The following is a 20,600-nucleotide window of genomic DNA, read 5'->3' on the forward strand; positions in this document are numbered from 1 at the left end:
GTCCGGCATTATATCCAGGCCTGCACCACCTGCGCCAGGGGCAAGGCTGACCATCGCAGGGCTTCGGGACTGCTCCAGCCGCTGCCCGTGCCCCATCGCCCCTGGTCCCACATCGGCCTGGATTTTGTCACGGGCCTCCCGCCGTCCCAGGGCAACACCACCATCCTCACGATAGTGGACCGATTCTCCAAGGCGGCCCACTTCGTGGCCCTCCCGAAGCTCCCGACGGCCCAGGAGACAGCGGACCTCCTGGTCCACCACGTCGTCCGGTTGCATGGGATCCCAACAGACATCGTCTCCGATCGCGGTCCCCAGTTCTCCTCGCAAGTCTGGAGGAGCTTCTGCCGGGAACTGGGGCCACGGTGAGTCTCTCATCCGGGTATCATCCCCAGACCAACGGGCAAGCAGAACGGGCCAATCAGGAGGTGGAGCAGGCCCTGCGTTGCGTGACAGCCGCGCACCCGGCGGCCTGGAGTACCCATCTGGCCTGGATCGAGTATGCCCATAACAGCCAGGTGTCGGCAGCCACCGGCCGCTCCCCTTTCGAGGTGTGTCTGGGGTACCAACCTCCTTTGTTTCCGGTGGTTGAGGGAGAGGTCGGTGTGCCCTCAGTCCAGGCCCACCTACGGAAGTGCCGTCGGGTGTGGCGTGCCGCCCGTTCTGCCTTGCTGAGGGCCCGGATGAGGACGAAGGCCCATGCAGACCGTCGGCGGACCCCGGCCCCTACGTACCGGCCAGGGCAGGCAGTGTGGTTGTCTACCAAGGACATACCCCTTCAAGTGGACTCCCCTAAACTGCAGGACCGGTATATCGGTCCGTTCAAGATCATCAAGGTCATCAGTCCAGCCGCAGTGAGGCTTCAGCTTCCGGCCTCACTGCGGATCCATCCCATTTTCCACGTGTCCCGGATCAAGCCCCATCACACCTCACCCCTCTGTACTCCCGGTCCGGCACCACCTCCTGCCCGGATCATCGATGGCGAGCCGGCTTGGACTGTGCGCCAGCTCTTAGATGTCCGTAGGATGGGCCGGGGCTTCCAGTATTTGGTGGACTGGGAGGGGTATGGACCTGAAGAACGCTCCTGGGTGAAGAGGCGCTTCATCCTGGACCCGGCCCTCCTGGCCGACTTCTACCGCCGCCACCCGGACAAGCCTGGTCGGGCGCCAGGAGGCGCCCGTTGAGGGGGGGGTCCTGTTGTGTGGGCCGCCAGAAGAGGAGGTACTGCTGGCCCACCACCAGAGGGTGCCCTGTCTGGAGTGCGGGCTCCAGGCACCAGAGGGCGCAGCCGCCTCACAGGAGCAGCCAGGGTGACAGCTGTCACGCATCACCTGCAATAGCTGTTACCAATCATCTGATCGGCAGGAGTATATCAGCAGGATGACGTCTCCACCTCTTTGCCGAGATATCGTTTCTACCTGGAAGGTAACATTCTCAGCTGACTGTGTTTATGACAGGAATATCTGTTGCTTGTGTGTGTTTGGACAGCAGATAATCTGTTTCTTTTTTCAACGAGAGGTGGAGGTAGTTTTCCTGCCGTGTGGATTGCTGGGTGCAAACGTGCCCACATTTAATTGTTTGTTGTTCCTCGCCAGCAATACCAGGTCCGACACGCGGAGGCAGTGGCCACCTGGGAGTTCGGGACTTGGCGGCTCCAGTATTCCCGGGGTCTGGTGGCGGAGGAAATCGTGTGGTTCCGGTTCTGCTTTGGACAGACGTCTCCTATCTTCGAGCCTGCCCACACGACATCTTTATGAATTGACTTTTTGACCATTGTTGTAATCTGTTGTATTTGTTGTGCGCATTCACAACAGTAAAGTGTTGTTATTTGACCTACTCCATTGTCCGTTCATTTGCGCCCCCTGTTGTGGGTCCGTGTACCTACACTTTCCCAACAAGAGAGGGGGGTTGGCTCTGCCCTCTTTGAGGGATTATTATATATCTGCACAGGTGAAATATTTGGTTTGTTGGTGTAATCCATCCTATAGTGCACGATGGAAAACAATTGAGGTGTCTCTGTCAAGAATACCAATTCAGTCCAGATTGGGGTTTGTAACTCATGAAAAGGAATTCTTCTCAACAACTAGCCAATGGATCACCTTGGCACTAAAGGTGTGGGAGGAGCTGGTTAAGAAACTACAGCTTCAGGAAGAGATAAAAGTCCTAAGATGGCCAGCATATGACCCAGAGTTTTTACCCGCTGCCCAGGATAGTAGATTCAAACAGTGGGTGTGGCGGGGATTGACTGCTACATGCACGTTTATTAAAAAATCTGGACCAAATTCCCTTTGACACTTTGTGCGAGATTGGTGGCCTTAATAGACAAGATTTTTTTTTTTTGATATTTGCAACTCCGTGATTATATTGTTAAAAAACAAGCAATTGCACTGTCAGGGACTTCTCAATTGTTAATGTTTTTACTAATGCTTAATTTCCTAATGCCTAATTAAATTTAAAGGGAACTCCACAGATTATATAAAACAAAAATGGGAGAAGGAAATCAATATTGATATAACGGAGGACATGTGGATAAAGAGCTGGGAAACACAATTCACAACAACAAACTCGAACACCTGGCGGGACTTTTGTTGGAAAAACATCATCCGCTTCTTTATAACACCCAGACAAAAGGCTAAATTCTGTACTACCCCTGCTGTGTGCTGGAGAGGCTGTGGGGAGGTCATGGCAGATCACAGACATATATTCTGGTCTTGCCCATTCATACAACTTTTTTGGACGGAAGTAACAAAAATATGCTCCAAAACTTTGGGCTTTAATGTGGACAGTTCATTTGTATCCATGTACTTGGGATGTTTCCCTGATGAGTGGGCCACAGACGACATCTATCTTTTGAAAATCCTCTTGGCATCAGCCAAGAAAGCTATTACAAAATGTTGGTTGACTAAAGACCCGCCCACTATAAGCCTTTTCATCTCCATAGTAGAGAGCATTAAGATGATGGAAGCTATGACTTATACTCTGCGGCTACAAGGCGACTTGGGAAAGAGACGCTGGAGAAAATGGCTGGACTTTAAAAAGAGTTGTGACAGGAAAATGAATGTATAAAATCTGTAATCTCTGTATGGTTTGACATGTTGATCTCCTTTGACCTCACAATGTTGCATTTGTTATATGTTCAAAATACTTACAAATAAAAAGTAAAAAAAACAAAAAACAAAAAACAAAACAAAATGTCCATAATCATAGGGCTTATTTATGTGAATGTTGAAGTCACCAACATTCAAAATGTTCTCCGCACCGGTTGCCAAATTAGAGTTAAACTCGTCAAATTCATCCAAGAGTTCAGAATATGGGCCCAGGGGGACAAAGTAGCATGGTTGAGTTTTATTCTTCTGACCTTGGCTATACGTAGTATCCTGGGAAAATTGGAAAATCAGATATTCAAACTAATTATATTTTAGACCTCAAACAGCTAGTAAACTAAACTTAGATTTATAAATTAGAGCAACACCCTTGCCTTGCTTTGTATCATGAGGGACGTGGCTAAATGTGGACACTGGTGGGCAGGCTTTATTTAAGGGGCAGACAGCAGCCAGGGTTCATATAAACCAATTATATCTAAGTGGTGATTCATAATTAGATCATTTATCAACAGTGATTTTGAGGACAGTGACCTTATGTTAATGAGACCCAAACTAAGGACCTCAGTGGGGTTGCCAATTTGACTATTGGGATGTGGGGGTGGTTCCAGAGTAGTACATATAAGATGCCTAAAATTAGGTTTGGGTTTAAAAATGGTCCACGCGGGTTGAAGGCAGCTGACAGAAAATATCTGATGTTGCAGGAACAGCCAGTGAGGCATCCTCAGTTTTAATGTTATCCAATGTAGTAATGGGTGTTAAGTTTACAGAACATATCTGCCTGTGGTCTTTCTGGGCACATCTGCGGAAACAGGCCACAGTCTTGACAAATTTCCTTCCATTCCACATAAACTGCACTATCACTATAGTGGATTTTCTGTGCTAATTTCCCCACTAAGCTAATGGATTCCATGCCCACATTAGTGGGCCTCTAATCACCTGCTCCATGGCCTGCTGTAGAGTCCTAATGTTACCCTCCCTGTCGAGCTCTATCTATGTCCCCAGATAAGACGGCGGCACCTTTCCTGGTAGGGTGAAGGCCATCTGCCTTCAGCAACCCATGGCAACCCCCAAAAGAAGGCCAGTTATCAATTAAACTAAAGCCTTGCTGTCCACAAAAGTGCACCAGCCACCTATTCAATGATGTCAGTCTGCACTCATCATTCATGGGCAACACCTCATCATTACCCTGGGAAAGGAGGAGACCATTAATTGATGCCAACACATCTTTCTGGCGAGGTCACAAGTCCTCTCTATGTCCATTTTTGTGACCTCCGAGTGTCTCATCCTAATATCATTAGCGCTGACATAAATAACTAGAAGCACTCAGAGAGTGCAAACCTCCGCCAAGGCCATAGGGTCACTGACCCTAAAGAGATTCCCTCCTTGGCACAGTGATCTAGTCAATAATTCAGTGTTACAACCAAAACTATGATACATACACTTTTCTTTCCTGTATATCTGACATCCTTGACCATGAAAACATACAACTAGAACTTAAAGTTATTGTATAAAAATGATTTTTCGGTAATGGCGGTTTTCTTCTGGACCCAGCTCCATAACATTTGAAGCTACATCAAATCTGATGACACCTTACTGAATCAGTACAGATTCAGCTACAATTTGGTGTTAGTTGTGCATCTCTAGCTTCATTTGTCACCTCACACTGACACATTTTCTATTTTCCCTATATTTTTGCATATTCTGGATCACCAGATCCGAAATCCGGATCCGATCATCACCAAACTTTGTTGTTTGATAGAACATATGACTATGTTACACCCTAATTTTTTTCAAGCCTTTCTGCCTTGTTTTTGTGGAGTTAGAAACTAGAATGTCAAAATTCCCCCTATCCCACAATGGTGAAGAATCCTTTAAAAAATTCCTGGATCCGGATCGTGATCCGGATCACCACTAAAATTTAATCACTTGTTCCTCTTGTCATTGCCAACCACTCCACAAAAGTTCATCAAAATCCGTTCAAAACTTTTTGAGTTATCCTGCTGACAAACAGACAGACAAACAAATGCGCCCGAAAACACAACCTTGGTGGAGGTAACTATGTGACTTTATCTAGTGTTGTGTTCCTTGGGATGACTATTCTTGCGCAACGTCAGGACCCTAAGGTGAGAAGCAATGTTGGGTGCTCTAACGCCAGGAATACATTAAATGTCAGCTGGCATCTTCTTAGTTAATATCTGTGTTAATTCCTTATTTTATTATTTTACATTAGTTATGAAGATTTGCTTTTGTTATCTGTTTAGAAGTACCTGGAATCTGGTTCCAACTGGTTCAAAGTTTCAGTAGAAGAGTTAAGTTTCACTTCCATTACGCATGTGCAGGCTTCAGATATAGGGAGGGCTTCCCTCTGTCTGTGGAGAGCCGGTAAGATTAGGTTTGTGAGACTAAAATCCACCAACTGTACCGCCTACATTGTTTTGTATAAAAGGCAATTCTTGGCCATGTTCAGGGTCTCTGAGAAGTTGCGTCTCTGGGGACCCAGGGCTGAATTTCAATAAATTCAAACTGAGGAATATATCAATTTTGTTCTTTGTAAGGGACAGAATTACATTAACCCTCTGGTGTCGAATGACACACCCTCGCGTAAAAAGTCACATGACCTAATTAAGCGGATGTAACACTCAATCTGCTGCATTCTGAGACTCCCTTTAATGTGTGTTGAACATGGAGACTTCAACCTTTATTGCACTTTTTAAATTTTCTTAATAGGCCTAGTATAACTGCGTTTTCATGAATATTATTGTCATATTTTGCTGTGCGTTTATGTACACACACGCTGCCAAAAGGATCATTTCCTTCTCTACTGCAGCAGTGACAATGGTGGGAAGAAATATGATTTCTTCTTCTTCATTGGTTGGCTGGCTCATGAATTTTCCACCAATTAGAAGTCACTAACCCCACGTGTTCACTAACCCCACATGTGTTTGATCACAGCCCACCCACCCCACGTGTGTCTGACTGTGTGGTCACTTTCTCTTTATTACTGGTGGAAAGTGTGTGTGGTTACTGTTTTGGTGTTGTTTGGGATTTTTGTGAAAATTAGGCATTTATGAATGTGGAGCAAGCGCTTCAGGTATTTTTTGAACTGGAGGAAGACGGAGCGTGAAGTGCATCGTCACAGTCTGAAACAGACAGTGAGGATTCTGGTGCTGAACGAGGTGATCCCTCTTTTGTTCTGGAGGAGCAACCGAAGCAGTTGGATCCACTAACGTTGCACGGAGATCTGAACAGAGGGTCGGCGCTTGCGCTTCTGTTTCCAGATCCAGATCTCCGCTCGGATGTGCACTGATCCAGCAGTAAGCAGATTTCAGCCTCGGGGAACATCTGGAGTCCAGGTTGATACACTTTCCACCCAAAGACCAAAACACCTTTTTCTTTTGCTTTTTGTAACTAACACAATTAGTACAATTTGCACCAACACCAATAAAATTGCTACAAAAAACAAGGCATTAGGGAAAAAATACAACTGGACAGACACTGAAATGGAAAATCTGTACAAATTTTTTGGACTTCTGATATACATGTTGTTGGTGTCACTGCCAAGTCTCCAGGACTATTGGAAACAAAATATATTCTGGAACACTTAAGTGATCCAGATGAGGATGTAGAAAATGATAGAAAAAAGGGAACACCAGATCATGACAAACTGCTTCGAGTCAGGCCTCTTTATGATGACATCCTCAGTGCCTGCCAGGCTTATTACCACCCGAGGAGGGAGCTGGCAGTGGATGAAAGGATGGTGGCGATGAAGGCAAAAAGTGGAATGACTCAATATTTGAAGGACAAGCCAACAAAATGGGGCATGAAACTTTTTGTGTTGGCTGTTTCAAGTAATGGCTACACACTCAAGTTCACTATTTACACTGGCAAGACTGTGAGCACAGGCTGTCATACGATGAGGTCATGACCCTGATCCAGCCATCCTCGCTTGGTACTGGGTACCACATTTACATGGACAATTTTTACACGAGTCCCAAACTGTTCATGGACCTGGCTAACATGAAGTTTGGGTCATACAGGGAGAACAGACGAGGATGCCCCAGAGGGAGGGCAAATGCTCTCACAAAACAATCTGAAAGAGGATCTATAAGATGGATAAGAGAGGGGCCTCTGGTGTTTGTAAAGTGAATGGACATACGGGAGGTGTCTGTGTGCTCCACCATCCATCATGCGTCTTCGGGTGAGACAGTGCGGAGAAGGGTGAAGGATGGATGCTGGATGGTGAAAGACATTCCCTGTCCTACCCCAGTGTTGGCTTATAATAAAAACATGGGTGGAGTCAACCTATCTGACCAGCTCATCCAGTACTACTCCACCCATCTGAAAACTGCACGCTGGTACAGGACAGTGTTGCTGCACTTCCTTGACACTGCAACCACAAATGCATTCATCTTACATCGTGAGATCAACAGTGTCAAAAGTGCAGCCCAGGACACACAAGGACTTTATGGTGGAGCTGGTGTGTCAACTGAGTGGCACAGACAAAACAGGTGTCCCACAGAACAGAAGCCAGAACCACGTTCCTGTGCCAATTGTGACAGGCACAGATCCTCGCCAAAAAGCCACAAAAGGCAGATTGAGGTGCCAATGGTGCCTTCTGGTGGACAACAACATGAGTAAGACACCGTGGAAGTGTCAGGCCTGTGATGTGTCCCTCTGTGTTGTGTTGGACAGGAATTGTTTTTGAGTGGCATAAATAATATGTGGTGCATCTTATTTTGACATCTGATTGTTTTGTAAATAGTTTAGCATTAGCATTTCCTGCACTATATGTTTTTGAAATGTACAATTTATATTTACATTCTGTGAGATTGTGATATCTGACTATTTTGTACATAATGCCTATTTTGTAATATATGTAAAATTACTATTTTGTAATAAATGTCTGAAGCATTTCCTGCATTTATGTAAATAGTTGTATTTAGGGCCCGAGTAGGCAACGTCCTACGAGGACCCTATTGTAATTGTGCTGTTTATTATTATTATTATTATTTATTATTATTATTATTATTCTCACTCTTGAAATCGAAATTTTGGCCTCTTCCCATGCTCAAAAACTCACCAAACTTTCCAAAGTCGTCCGGCCGGATCCAAAATTCGATATTTTGGGGGCGCGCATATGGTCGCAGAAAAATCGCGAAATAGCGCCCCCTAGAAATTTTCAAAAACCCCTCCGCATTGGGCTTTTTTCGTCGTAGCCTCATGAAATTCGGTACACATATTTACCATGCCAGGATGCACGAAAAAGTCTCTTACTGTCATGGTGAAATATCGACAGGAAGTCGGCCATTTTGATTTTAAATTTCGATTTTGAGCAAATTTTTGCCATTTTTGGCCATTTCCACTACTTACATTTGAACGAACTCGTCCTAGGGATTTTATCCGATCATCTTCAAATTTGGTCAAAATCATCACAACACAATGGTGATCAAAAGTTATCAAAAGATTCTAATTAAGTCAAAAGGCGTGGCTACTAGGGGTCGTCAAACTTTGGCGAGCTTTTCGGAGCACGCCATTTCACTTCGAACGGCTGTCACGCCCACATACTTCATTGTAGATCCTTCAAACTTGCTGGACATGATGAGGGCTCCTCCCTGAATGTCTACATATCTTAAGTTCCCACCTGCGCCATAGCGCCCCCCACTGGTGGCGGGAAATGTCCTATTTTTACTTTAAGAGGTTCTGATGTCACATACTTAACCCAATCAACTTCATTCCACTTCTAAAACATGCAGAACAAATTGGTGAACATAGGCGATGAACGCCGTGAAGTTACGAGTAATGGCGTCCGTGTGGCGGTGTGCCGAATATTGCCCATTCGCCATGAAATTACGTTCTTCCTTTTGACGGCTTTAATTTTGTCACATCATCATGAAAATTGATACACAGGTCGAGCACGACAACCTCTTACAATTCATAGGGGCGTTGCCCATGGGCAGGGCAAAATGCCTCAATAGCGCCCCCTTGAAACTTTCAAAACCGCTCCCCATAGGGGTTTTTTTTGGAGTAGGGAGATGAAAATTGGTACACATGTGACTTGCATAGACGTACAAAAAAGTCTCTTGCACCATGGGTCTACTCCAAACAGGAAGTCAGCCATTTTGAATTTTCTTCTCATTTTGGCGTGATTTCCACATGTTGTATTTGAACAAACTCCTCCTAGGGATTTTGTCCAATGCACTTCAAATTTCTTCCACATCACCCACAGACGATACTGACCAAAAGTTATCGAAAGCTTTTCTTTATGTCGAAGGGTGTGGCCGCTATGGTGCCGCCATTTTGACCCTTCGCCATGGAACATTATACTTAAACAAGTACTGATTTCACATACTTAACACCATCAACTTTCTTCCACTTCTAAAACATGCAGAACAACTTGGTGAACATAGGCGATGATCGCCTTGAACAGGACACTGACCAAAAGTTATCGAAAGCTTTTCTCTATGTTGAAGGGTGTGGCCACTATGGTGCCGCCATTCTGACCCTTTGCCATGGAACATCAAGTCATGATAACTCCTTCATGCTTTGCCTGATTGACTTGAAACTTCACATGTATGATGACGGTTGGCTCCTGAACACACCCAGCCCCTCTGTTTCTACACTGAGCGCCCCTAGTGGATGAACAATCAACATGTCATAACTCCTTGATGCATTGTATGATTTGTTTAAAATTTTAACTGTGTGTTGAGTGGTTGCCCCTGCATGCACATGCCCACATGGTCACAAGGGCACCCACTGGCCTGGGTAGGCAGTTGCGCGGAACGAGGGCCAGTATATGACTGCTTGCAGTCCTAGTTAGGGCCCGAGTAGGCAACGTCCTACGAGGACCCTATTGTAATTGCGCTGTTTATTATTATTACTATTATTATTATTATTATTATTCTCACTCTTGAAATCGAAATTTCGGCCTCTTCCCATGCTCAAAAACTCACCAAAATTTCCAAAGTCGTCCGGCCGGATCCGAAATTCGATGTTTTGGGGGCCTCGCCCATGATCGCAGAAAAATCGCGAAATAGCGCCCCCTAGAAATTTTCAAAAACCCCTCCACATTGGGCTTTTTTCGTTGTAGCCTCACGAAATTCGGTACACATATTTACCATGCCAGGATGCACGAAAAAGTCTTTTACTGTCATGGTGAAATATCGACAGGAAGTCGGCCATTTTTGCCATTTTTGGCCATTTCCACTACTTACATTTGAACGAACTCGTCCTAGGGATTTCATCCGATCGACTTCAAATTTAGTCAAAATCATCACAACACAATGGTGATCAAAAGGTATCAAAAGATTCTAATTAAGTCAAAAGGCGTGGCTGCTAGTGGTCGTCAAACTTTGGCGAGCTTTTCGGAGCACGCCATTTCACTTCGAACGGCTGTCATGCCCACATACTTCATCGTAGATCCTTCAAACTTGCTGGACATGATGAGGGCTCCGCCCTGAACATCTACATATCTTAAGTTCCCACCTGCACCATAGCGCCCCCCGGTGGTGGCGGGAAAGGTCCTATTTTTACTTTAAGAGGTCCTGATGTCACATACTTAACCCAATCAACTTCATTCCACTTTTAAAACATGCAGAACAAATTGGTGAACATAGGCGATAAACGCCGTGAAGTTACGAGTAACGGCGTCCGTGTGGCGGCATACCAAATATTGCCCATTCGCCATGAAATTACGTTCTTCCTTTTGACGGCTTTAATTTTGTCACATCATCATGAAAATTGATACACAGGTCGAGCACGACAACCTCTTACAATTCATAGGGGCGTCGCCCATGGGCGGGGCAAAATGCCTCAATAGCGCCCCCTTGAAACTTTCAAAACCCCCTCCCCATAGGGGTTTTTTTGGAGTAGGGAGATGAAAATTGGTACACATGTGTGACTTGGTACACTATTGGTACACTATTGTGCCGCCATTTTGACCCTTTGCCATGGAACATCAAGTCATGATAACTCCTTCATGCTTTGCCTGATTGACTTGAAACTTCACATGTATGATGACGGTTGGCTCCTGAACACACCCAGCCCCTCTGTTGGTACACTGAGTGCCCCCTAGTGGATGAACAATCAACATGTCATAACTCCTTGATGCATTGTATGATTTGTTTAAAATTTTAACTGTGTGATGAGTGGTTGCCCCTGCATGCACATGCCCACATGTGGTCACAAGGGCACCCACTGGCCTGGGTAGGCGGTCGCGCGGAACGAGGGCCCGTATATGACTGCTTGCAGTCCTAGTTAACTTTGTTTTTTGCCACATTTGTACATATGTTTTTGAAATTTACAATTTATATTTACATTTTAAGTTATGAAAATGGTTCGTTAAACAAGTTTGTGGTTTTCACAGTAAAAAAAAAACAAAAAAAACTTTTTTCTACTTGGATTTTATGTTTTTGTGTGATTTTAGGTTCAACTCAGCCACATGGGTTGTGCAGCCAGTACATTCTGAGTGCCGGTCCCAAGCCCGGATAAATGAGGAGGGTTGCGTCAGGAAGGACATACGGCGTAAAACAAGCCAACCAAACTATGCAGACTAAGAATTGAATTTCCATACCGGCTCGGTTGCGGCCCGGGTTAACAACGTCCGTCACCGGTGCTGTTGCCCAACAGGGTGCCGGTGGAAATTTGGCTACTGCTGGGCAAAGACGACGAAGAAGAGGAGGAGACTGTTCCAACAAACAGGGGGAGAAGAAGAAAACTAGAAGGGTGGAAATGAGAGTGGGGACTTTGAATGTTGGTAGTATGGCTGGTAAAGGGAGAGAGCTGGCTGATATGATGGAGAGGAGAAAGGTAGACATATTGTGTGTGCAAGAGACCAAGTGGAAGGGAAGTAAGAGCAGGAGTATCAGCGGTGGGTACAAGTTGTTGTACCATGGTGAGGACAGGAAGAGAAATGGTGTTGGGGTCATTTTAAAGGAAGAGTATGTTAAAAGTGTGTTGGAGGTTAAGCGAGTGTCTGACAGGGTGATGAATGTGAAGTTGGAAATTGAAGGGGTGATGATGAATATCATCAGTGCATATGCCCCACAGGTAGGTTGTGAGATGAAAGAGAAAGAAGATTTCTGGAGTGTGTTAGATGAGGTGGTGGAGAGTGTGCCCAAGCATGAAAGAGTGGTGATAGGAGCAGACTTCAATGGGCATGTTGGTGAAGGGAACAGAGGTGATGAGGAAGTAATGGGTAGATATGGTATCAAGGACAGGAATGGGGAAGGACAGATGGTAGTTGATTTTGCAAAAAGGATGGAAATGGCTGTGGTGAATACCTACTTTAATAAAAGGGAGGAGCACAGGGTAACATATAAGAGTGGAGGAAGGTGGACTATATTCTGTGTAGGAGATGCAAGCTAAAAGAAATCAGAGACTGGTGGTGGCAGGAGAGAGTGTCACTAGACAGCATAGGATGGTTGTTTGTAGGATGACTTTAGAGGTAAAGAAGAAGAAGAGAGTGAGAGCTCAACAAAGGATCAGATGGTGGAAGCTGAAGGAGGAAGACTGTTGTGTGAAATTTAGCGAGCAGGTGAGAGAAGCACTAGTTGGAGGGGAAGCAATTTTGGACAACTGGAAAAGTACTGCAGATGTGGTGAGGGAAACAGCTAGGACAGTACTGGGTATGACATCTGGACAGTGGAAGGAAGACAAGGAGACTTGGTGGTGGAATGAAGAGGTCCAGGAAAGCATAAGGAGAAAGAGATTGGCGAAAAAGTTTTGGGATAGTCGGAGAGATGAAGAAAGTAGACAGGAGTACAAGGAGATGCGGTGTAAGGCGAAAAGAGAAGGAAAAGGCATATTGCGAGCTGTACAAGAAGTTGAATAGTAAGGAAGGAGAAAAGGACTTGTACCAATTGGCCAGACAAAGGGACAGAGCTGGAAAGGATGTGCAGCAGGATAGGGTGGTAAAAGATGCACATGGTAATGTGCTGACAAGTGAGGAGTGTGTGCTGAGAAAGTGGAGGGAATATTTTGAAGAGCTGATGAATAAAGAAAATGAGCGAGAGAAAAGGCTGGATGATGTGGTGAGAGTAAATCAGGAAGTAGTGAGGGCTGCTATGAAAAGGATGAAGAGTGGAAAGGCAGTTGGTCCAGATGACATTCCAGTGGAGGCATGGAAATGTCTAGGAGAGATGGCAGTAGAATTTCTAACCACATTGTTTAATAAAATTTTGGAAGTGAGAGGATGCCTGAGGAGTGGAGACGAAGTGTGCTGGTTCCTATTTTCAAGAACAAGGGTGATGTGCAAAGCTGGAGTAACTACAGAGGCATAAAGTTGATCAGCCACAGCATGAAGTTATGGGAAAGAGCAGTAGAAGCTAGGCTTAGAAAACAGGTGAAGATCTGTGAGCAGCAATATGGTTTCATGCTGAGAAAGAGCACTACAGATGCAATGTTTGCTCTGAGAATACTGTTGGAGAAGTACAGAGAAGGACAGAAAGAGTTACATTGTGTGTTTGTGGACTTAGAAAAAGCTTATGATAGGGTGCCAAGAGAACAGCTGGGGTATTGTATGAGGAAGTCTGGAGTGGCAAAGAAGTATGTTAGGGTAGTGCAGGACATGTACAAGAATAGTGTGACAGCGGTGAGATGCGCAGTCGGAATGACAGACTCATTCAAGGTGGAGGTGGGATTACACCAAGGATCAGCTCTGAGTCCTTTCTTGTTTGCAGTGGTGATGGACAGGTTGAGGGATGAGATCACACAGGAGTCCCCATGGACTATGATGTTTGCAGATGACATTGTGATCTGTAGTGAGAGTAGAGAGCAAGTTGAGTCTCGTCTGGAGAGGTGGAGATATGCTTTGGAGAGAAGGGGAATGAAAGTCAGTAGAAGCAAGACTGAGTACATGTGTGTGAATGAGAGGGAGCCCAGTGGAATAGTGGAGTTATAAGGAGTAGAAGTGGTGAAAGTAGATGAGTTTAAATATTTGGGGTCAACTGTTCAAAGTAATGGAGAGTGTGGTAGAGAGGTGAAGAAGAGAGTGCAGGCAGGGTGGAGTGGGTGGAGAAAGGTGGCAGGAGTGATTTGTGACCAAAGAGTATCAGCAAGAGTGAAGGGAAAAGTTTACAAGACAGTAGTGAGACCAGCTATGTTGGACGGCTTAGAGACGGCGGCACTAACAAAAAGACAGGAGGCAGAGCTGAAGATGCTGACATTCTCTTTGGGAGTGATGAGAATGGACAAGATTAGGAATGAATATATCAGAGGGACAGCTCAGGTGTGACGGTTTGGAGACAAAGTCAGAGAGGCAAGATTGAGATGGTTTGGACATGTGCAGAGGAGGGATTCAGGGTATATAGGGAGAAGGATGCTGAGGATGGAGCCACCAGGCAGGAGGAGAAGAGGGAGGCCAAAGAGGAGGTTTATGGATGTGCTGAGGGAGGACATGCGGCTGGTTGGTGTGACAGAGGAAGATACAGAGGACAGGGTGAGACAGAAACAATTGATCTGCTATGGCGACCCCTAATGGGAACAGCCAAAATACAAAGAAGAAGAAGTATGAGTTTAGGTTCACTGTGTTACTACAGTAGGTCAAAATGAATGAGAAACTGTAAAGTCACACAGGTGAGGTTGTGCTGAAAAAAAATGACATCAAACAAGGCCAAGTAAACACTAGGTAAATTATAAAGGTTAAAACCAAAAGTAGTCAAAAACAGCCAATTATACCCTGGACTCCAGAGGGTTAAGAACCGGGGAGGTTTTAACAGTCTGCAATGTAACTTTGCATGTAATAGAATCCCCTATCACTAATGCATGACGTTTCATGACGTTTTACCTCTGGAGATAGAGGCAGAAGTCACCCGTGGACTTGGAAGGCTATCAACATATCGTATCGTAGATTTGGGGTGTCATTCCACCTCTATGCCGATGACAGCCAAATCTATGCGCCCCTAAAGCGTGAGAATGCTTTTGGTGCCAATCAACTTTTAGAGTGCATTGAGAACATTAAAGACTGGATGTCTGCAAACTTTCTACTCTTTAATGAAAAAAAACTGAAGTTCTTTTGGTCAGGCCAAGTAAATCAGGTAGTTGTGGTTCAATAAACCTTGGACCATTGACAGTTTATTAAATCTATTGTTTGTAACCTTGGTGTGAAAATGGACGGAGATTTTAAACTTGATAAACAAATCAGTGCTGTTGTGAGGCAAGTTTCTTTCACTTGAGTCTTCTAGCTAAGAAAGCCCTCACTTTCAAGGCATCACTTGGAGATCTTAATCCATGCTTTTGATATGACTCAGCTGGACTATTGTAATGCACTGTGCGCCGGTTATCAGCCAGGCCTCGCTAGGACGGATGCAGCTGGTTCAGAACGCTGCAGCCTGTCTTTTAACTGGATTTCAGAAGCATGACCATATTTCACCCGTTCTTTCTTCCCTTCACTGGTTGCCAGTTCGATATCGTATTGATTTTAAAATTTTAATGTTTGTTTTTAAATGTCTCAATGATCTTGCCCCACATTATCTGTCTGACCTGCTCGTGTCTTATTCTCCATCATGTTCTCTCAGGTCACGAGATCAAGCTCTGCTTGTAGTTCCTCAGACCAAGCTCAATCAACGTATCAATGTAAGTGACCTATGAGCCATGTGAGAGACATCATGTATGTGACATCATAAAGAGTTATTTTTCTGAAGAAAGATGATAACAAATGTACCCTGAACGTAGACCCAGCCAATGGCTGCTGTGTCCTCTCTGACTGGTCCAAGTCCAGGCTGGCTGAAGTCACGTAGAGGTCAGCATAGTCTGGACCGCCAAAACAGCATGAGGTGGTCTTCATCACTGGCAGAGAAATTGTCTGTAGCCTGACACCTGAAAGATCATCATTTTCATCACTTCACAGCAACCACTTCACCATCAGTATAATAATAATAATAATGCATTTTATTTATCGTGCCATTTTCATCAACGATCTCAAAGTGCTACAGGTTAAAAAGATGTTGTTTAGTTTTGTTAAAAATAAATGTCTTTAGACTCCTTTTAAAACAGTAAGTGGATTGTAGTGCCCTCAGAGTGTCAGGGAGAGGGTTCCACAGGTGTGGGGCAGCAGCACAGAAGGCCCTATCTCCCATGGTCCTTAGCCTGGTTCTGGGTGTGTGGAAATTTAAGTGAGTGCAGCGGGAGGAACGTGTTGTGTTTGTGGGTTGAAGAGTTCTTTAAGGTGTGTGTGTGTGGGGGGGGGGGGGGGGGGGGGGGGGGGGCATGTCCATAGATGCATTGGTGTGTGAGGAGGGAGACCTTGTATTCATTCCTGGTGGAGACGGGAAGCTAGTGGAGTGAGTAGAGGATGGGGTAATGTGCTCATGTATGTGCACTCATCATGATCCTAGCTGCAGAGTTCTGGATGTATTGTATCTGGATGAGCCTCTGCAGGCTCTTGCTAGGGATCCCAATGAGAAGTGCATGACAGTAGTCCAGCCTGGAGGAGATAAAGGCATGGACCAGCTTTTCGGCATCTGAGAGGAAGAGAATGGTGCGGAGTTTGGAGATGTTCCAGAGGTGATAGAAGGAGGTCTTGCAGAGGTGGTTGATATGGGATTCAAAAGTGAGTTATGGGTCCATTTTCACACCAAGATTTGTGAGTACTGATGAGAGAGGGATACTGGAGCCAGAGGAGGTGATGCTGGTTATGGATGATGATTTGGTCTGGTGAGGAGGTTCAAGGTGTCTTTATTATCCCCAAGGGGGCAATTTGGTTTGCAGCAGCAGCAAAAACACACACCAATTCACACATCCAGTAAAACAATAACACAAAAAAAATAGACAATTAAAAAGATGAACAACAATTACAGTTACAAAGACTGGTTTAAAACACCAACTGCAACCGGAATAAAAGAATTTTTAAATCTGTTGGTTCTACACTTGGGGACAGTGAACCTGCGGCCAGATGGCAGCAGTGTGAACTCAGCCCATAGAGGATGGCTGGGGTCTGAGGAGATCTGTCTCACCCTTTTCAAAAGATGTGTCCTGTACACATCCTGCAGGTCATTAAAAGTGCATCCTGCAATTTTGCCACAGGTGTGCACAAGGCTTTGCAGGTGCTTTTTATTCTTCATAGAAAGAGCACCAAACCAACATATAAAAGAAAATGTTAAAATAGACTCAATTAAACATTCTCATAAAAGTCTTCTCAACATTAAAATTCCGCAGTTTCCGATAAAAGTGCACGCGCTGATGGGCCTTGGAACAGAGGGCATCAACTTGAGCCTCGAAAGTCAGTCTGTCATCAATAATTGTTCCCAAATATTTGTACTGGTGCACCACTTCCACCGGCTCTGAGCCAAAGAGCACAGGACAGAGGGGAGGAGGCGATCTCCTAAAGTCAATATGCATCTCCTTTGTTTTTGAGGAGTTTATCCTTAAAAGGAGGCCTCACACCACTGAATAAAATCGCACACCACAGGACCGTGCTCAGTGTCCGGGCCCTTCAGAAGAGAGACAATCACAGTGTCGTCCGCAAATTTCTAGATATATCGGCCGCTGTGCTGACTTCTGCACTCATCAGTGTACAGGACAGAGAGGCGAAAGGACACACCCTTGAGGTGATCCTGTGGAGGACAAGAGGACATCTGACAGAACATTGTTGACCCTAACACGCTGTGGTCTGTCTGTGAGAAAGTCTGTCAGCCAGCAGACAAGGTTGTCTCCTATATTATAGTGGACAGTCTCTGTGCCAAAATGTGTAGCTGAATACAGTTAAATGCAGATGAAAAATGTATCTGTAGTTTTAGATTATTTATTTATTTATTTATTTTCCTTTAATATTTTACACTTTTGTATTGCTATTATTGTGAAGCACTTTGGTCAGCTGCAGTTGTGTTTTAAATGTGCTATAGAAATAAATTTGAATTTGAAAAATCAACAAAGACCATTCGAGCAAAAGACTTAGGGCTCTCCAGATGAGAGGAAATAAAATGAAGCAACGTTCCCAAGGCATCGGCAACCCCTCTGCCAGACCTATAAGCAAACTGTAGAGGGTCTAGCCTATCCACCACCTGGCTCAAAAGTTCAGACTGGACAATTTTTTCAATGCTTTTCATAACTATAGATGTCAGAGCTACGGGCCTGCAGCCGTTATTCGACTTTGCCAGTTTGTTCTTTGGTACAGGAACAATAATGAACTCCTTCCAAATTTTTGGCACACACTGACGGTAAAGAGATTGTTGAAAAATAAAGGAGAAGATCTCAGATAATTGTTCAGCACAATTTTTTAGGATGCGTCCACTTATACCATCTGAACCAGCACTTTTTCTCTCCTTCACTCTCCTGAAAATGCCAGTTTACCAGTCTCAACATTAATAATTTGGAGCTTACTATTAATGGGCCTAGGCAAGTTCCTTTTAAAATCAAAAACATCAAAACAATTATAAAAAACATTCAGTTCATTTGCCAACACCAAATCAGACTTGTTATCAAAAGTAATGGGGGCACAGGAGGTTTGCATCCCCATCACAGACTTGACACCTTGCCAGGCTGGGCAATTTTCAATCTTGTTTTTGTATCTAGTTTTGGACACTTTAAGTTCCCTTCTGACCACCTTCTTTAGCTCATTGTACTGTGACATGTTCCCCTGGTAAAAACAAATATTCCTCTTGTTAATGGCAGTTTCCACTGCTTTAGAGACCCAAGGCTTATTATTTGGATAAATTCTAACAGATTTCCTTGGAACGATAAGTTCCTCACAAAACATCACATAGGAGCACACAGTGTCAGTCAGTTCATCTAAATTATTACATGCGTTCTTAAACATATCCCAATCAGTGCAACTACAACAGTCCTGGAGGCGCTGGATGGAATCATCCATCCAGACCAGAACTAATCTTCATTCAGTCTTTTGTGTTATGTGTCGACGCGGGTTGAGGAGCGGACCTGCGTCAGACAGGACCCAGCGCTAAAAATAACCAGAGAGCAGTTCCAAACAGAAACTATTTATTATTCACCTGTGCTTAAAAGTGTAAAAACATAAAAACAACGTCCCTCTGGTGGAGTGATTCGTGGCTCGCTCTCCAGCGCCCGCAAGGATTAAAGCTGGCGCTCCTGGACTTCCTACCACCGCCAAACACCCCCCAGGTGGACACGACAAACTGATTCTCTGTGAAGCAAAGAGAAGGTGAGGTAAGGCAACAGATACAACTATATCTTCCAATAAACACACGCTATCAGCAACACACTCAGGTCAGTGTCCTTTTTTTTACTTTATGCAAATGAGCAGCTTCTCACAACAAGTGGAGGATCACTTATCCTTCACGCCACAGCAGTGAGAAGCAAACTGCACAATTCTCTTCACAATTCCAGTATACTGTGCAACAAAACACCAAGCCACTATCAGCAACTACTCAAACACTCAATTACCTTTCGTGTGTGCTGACAGCATGTGTCCTCACCCCTCCCCGCTTCACGGGCTCGATGTGTCAAAACCCAGGCGCAGTCCTCAGCGTCTCACAAACGAACGTCACAAGGTCGAGTTCCCGGCAGTTCTGCTTGAATCACACATGACTTAAATGCAGAACGCCATCCAATTATCTGCTTCAGCTGCAAGTCGTCCAGGTTGCACGTGAGCACCACTCACAGGTGCTTTCCATAATGTTAATGAGGGTGAAGACTCTTCAGCCAGCACCTTCTTCACAGACAAATCAGCCCTCATGCCACCTGGAGAGCAAAGAAAAGAAAAGAACACCAAAACATCCAGCCACGCCCCCCCCAACACACAACATTTTGTTCCTTCAGGACTGGTTTGTAGGACGGAACCAAATACACAGTGTTGTGGTCGGACATGCCGAGTGGGGCATGAATAAAGGATTTATATACCCCTTTTATGGAGCCGAAACACAAATCCAAGCACTTGTGATTGCGGGTAGGACATGTGACGTACTGCTGAAAGCCACACAATGACTTTACGGGTCTACAGTTAGAGTAGTGCTGACTAGGATGGCTTCGGTTTTGGAGCTGTTGAGTTGGAAGAAGTTGTGCTCCATCCATACCTTTATCTCCTCCAGACAGGTAGTGAGTTGTGACGGGGATGATGGTGATGATGAGGGTGGGGTTGCAGCAGTGGCGTTGACATAAAGCTGTGTGTCATCAGCATAGCAGTGGAATAAAAACCATGGTAGCTGATGATCTGACCAAGGGGAATGAGATAGATGATGAAAAGAATGGGACCAAGGACTGACCCCTGAGGAACACCACAGGTGACTGTGTGTGTTTGATGTGGAGTGACCGATGGAGATGTATTCTGTCCAGTTTGTGAGGTATGAATTTGAATCATCTGAGGGCAGTGTCAGTGAGTCCAGTGGTGAGGTGGAGCCGAGTGAGTAGAATGTCATGGTCAACTGTGTCAAATGCAGCAGATAGGTCCAGGAGAATGAGGAGGCAAGGGGAGCCAGCATCAGAGGACATCAGGAGATTTTATGCCTCTTCTCTGTACTGTGGGCAGGGTGGAAACCAGACTGGCATAAACCATTTAAGACCAGCAGAACTGTTGCATGTCTAGGACCAGTA

At 45.0% G+C, this 20,600-nt stretch overlaps 1 protein-coding gene across 1 annotated transcript in view; it reads right to left on the minus strand.

Moving 5' to 3' along the window:
* The window catches only part of rgn (regucalcin), a 101,485-nt gene that overhangs the window by 56,747 nt on the left and 24,138 nt on the right, over positions 1-20,600 (minus strand). The window contains exon 7 of the mRNA XM_034179857.1: positions 15,760-15,914. Coding sequence (XP_034035748.1) covers positions 15,760-15,914 — 155 coding nt within the window. The remainder of the gene's footprint in view (positions 1-15,759; positions 15,915-20,600) is intronic.

The sequence above is a fragment of the Thalassophryne amazonica genome, chromosome 1, assembly GCF_902500255.1.
Source record: "Thalassophryne amazonica chromosome 1, fThaAma1.1, whole genome shotgun sequence".
Lineage (NCBI taxonomy): Eukaryota > Metazoa > Chordata > Actinopteri > Batrachoidiformes > Batrachoididae > Thalassophryne > Thalassophryne amazonica.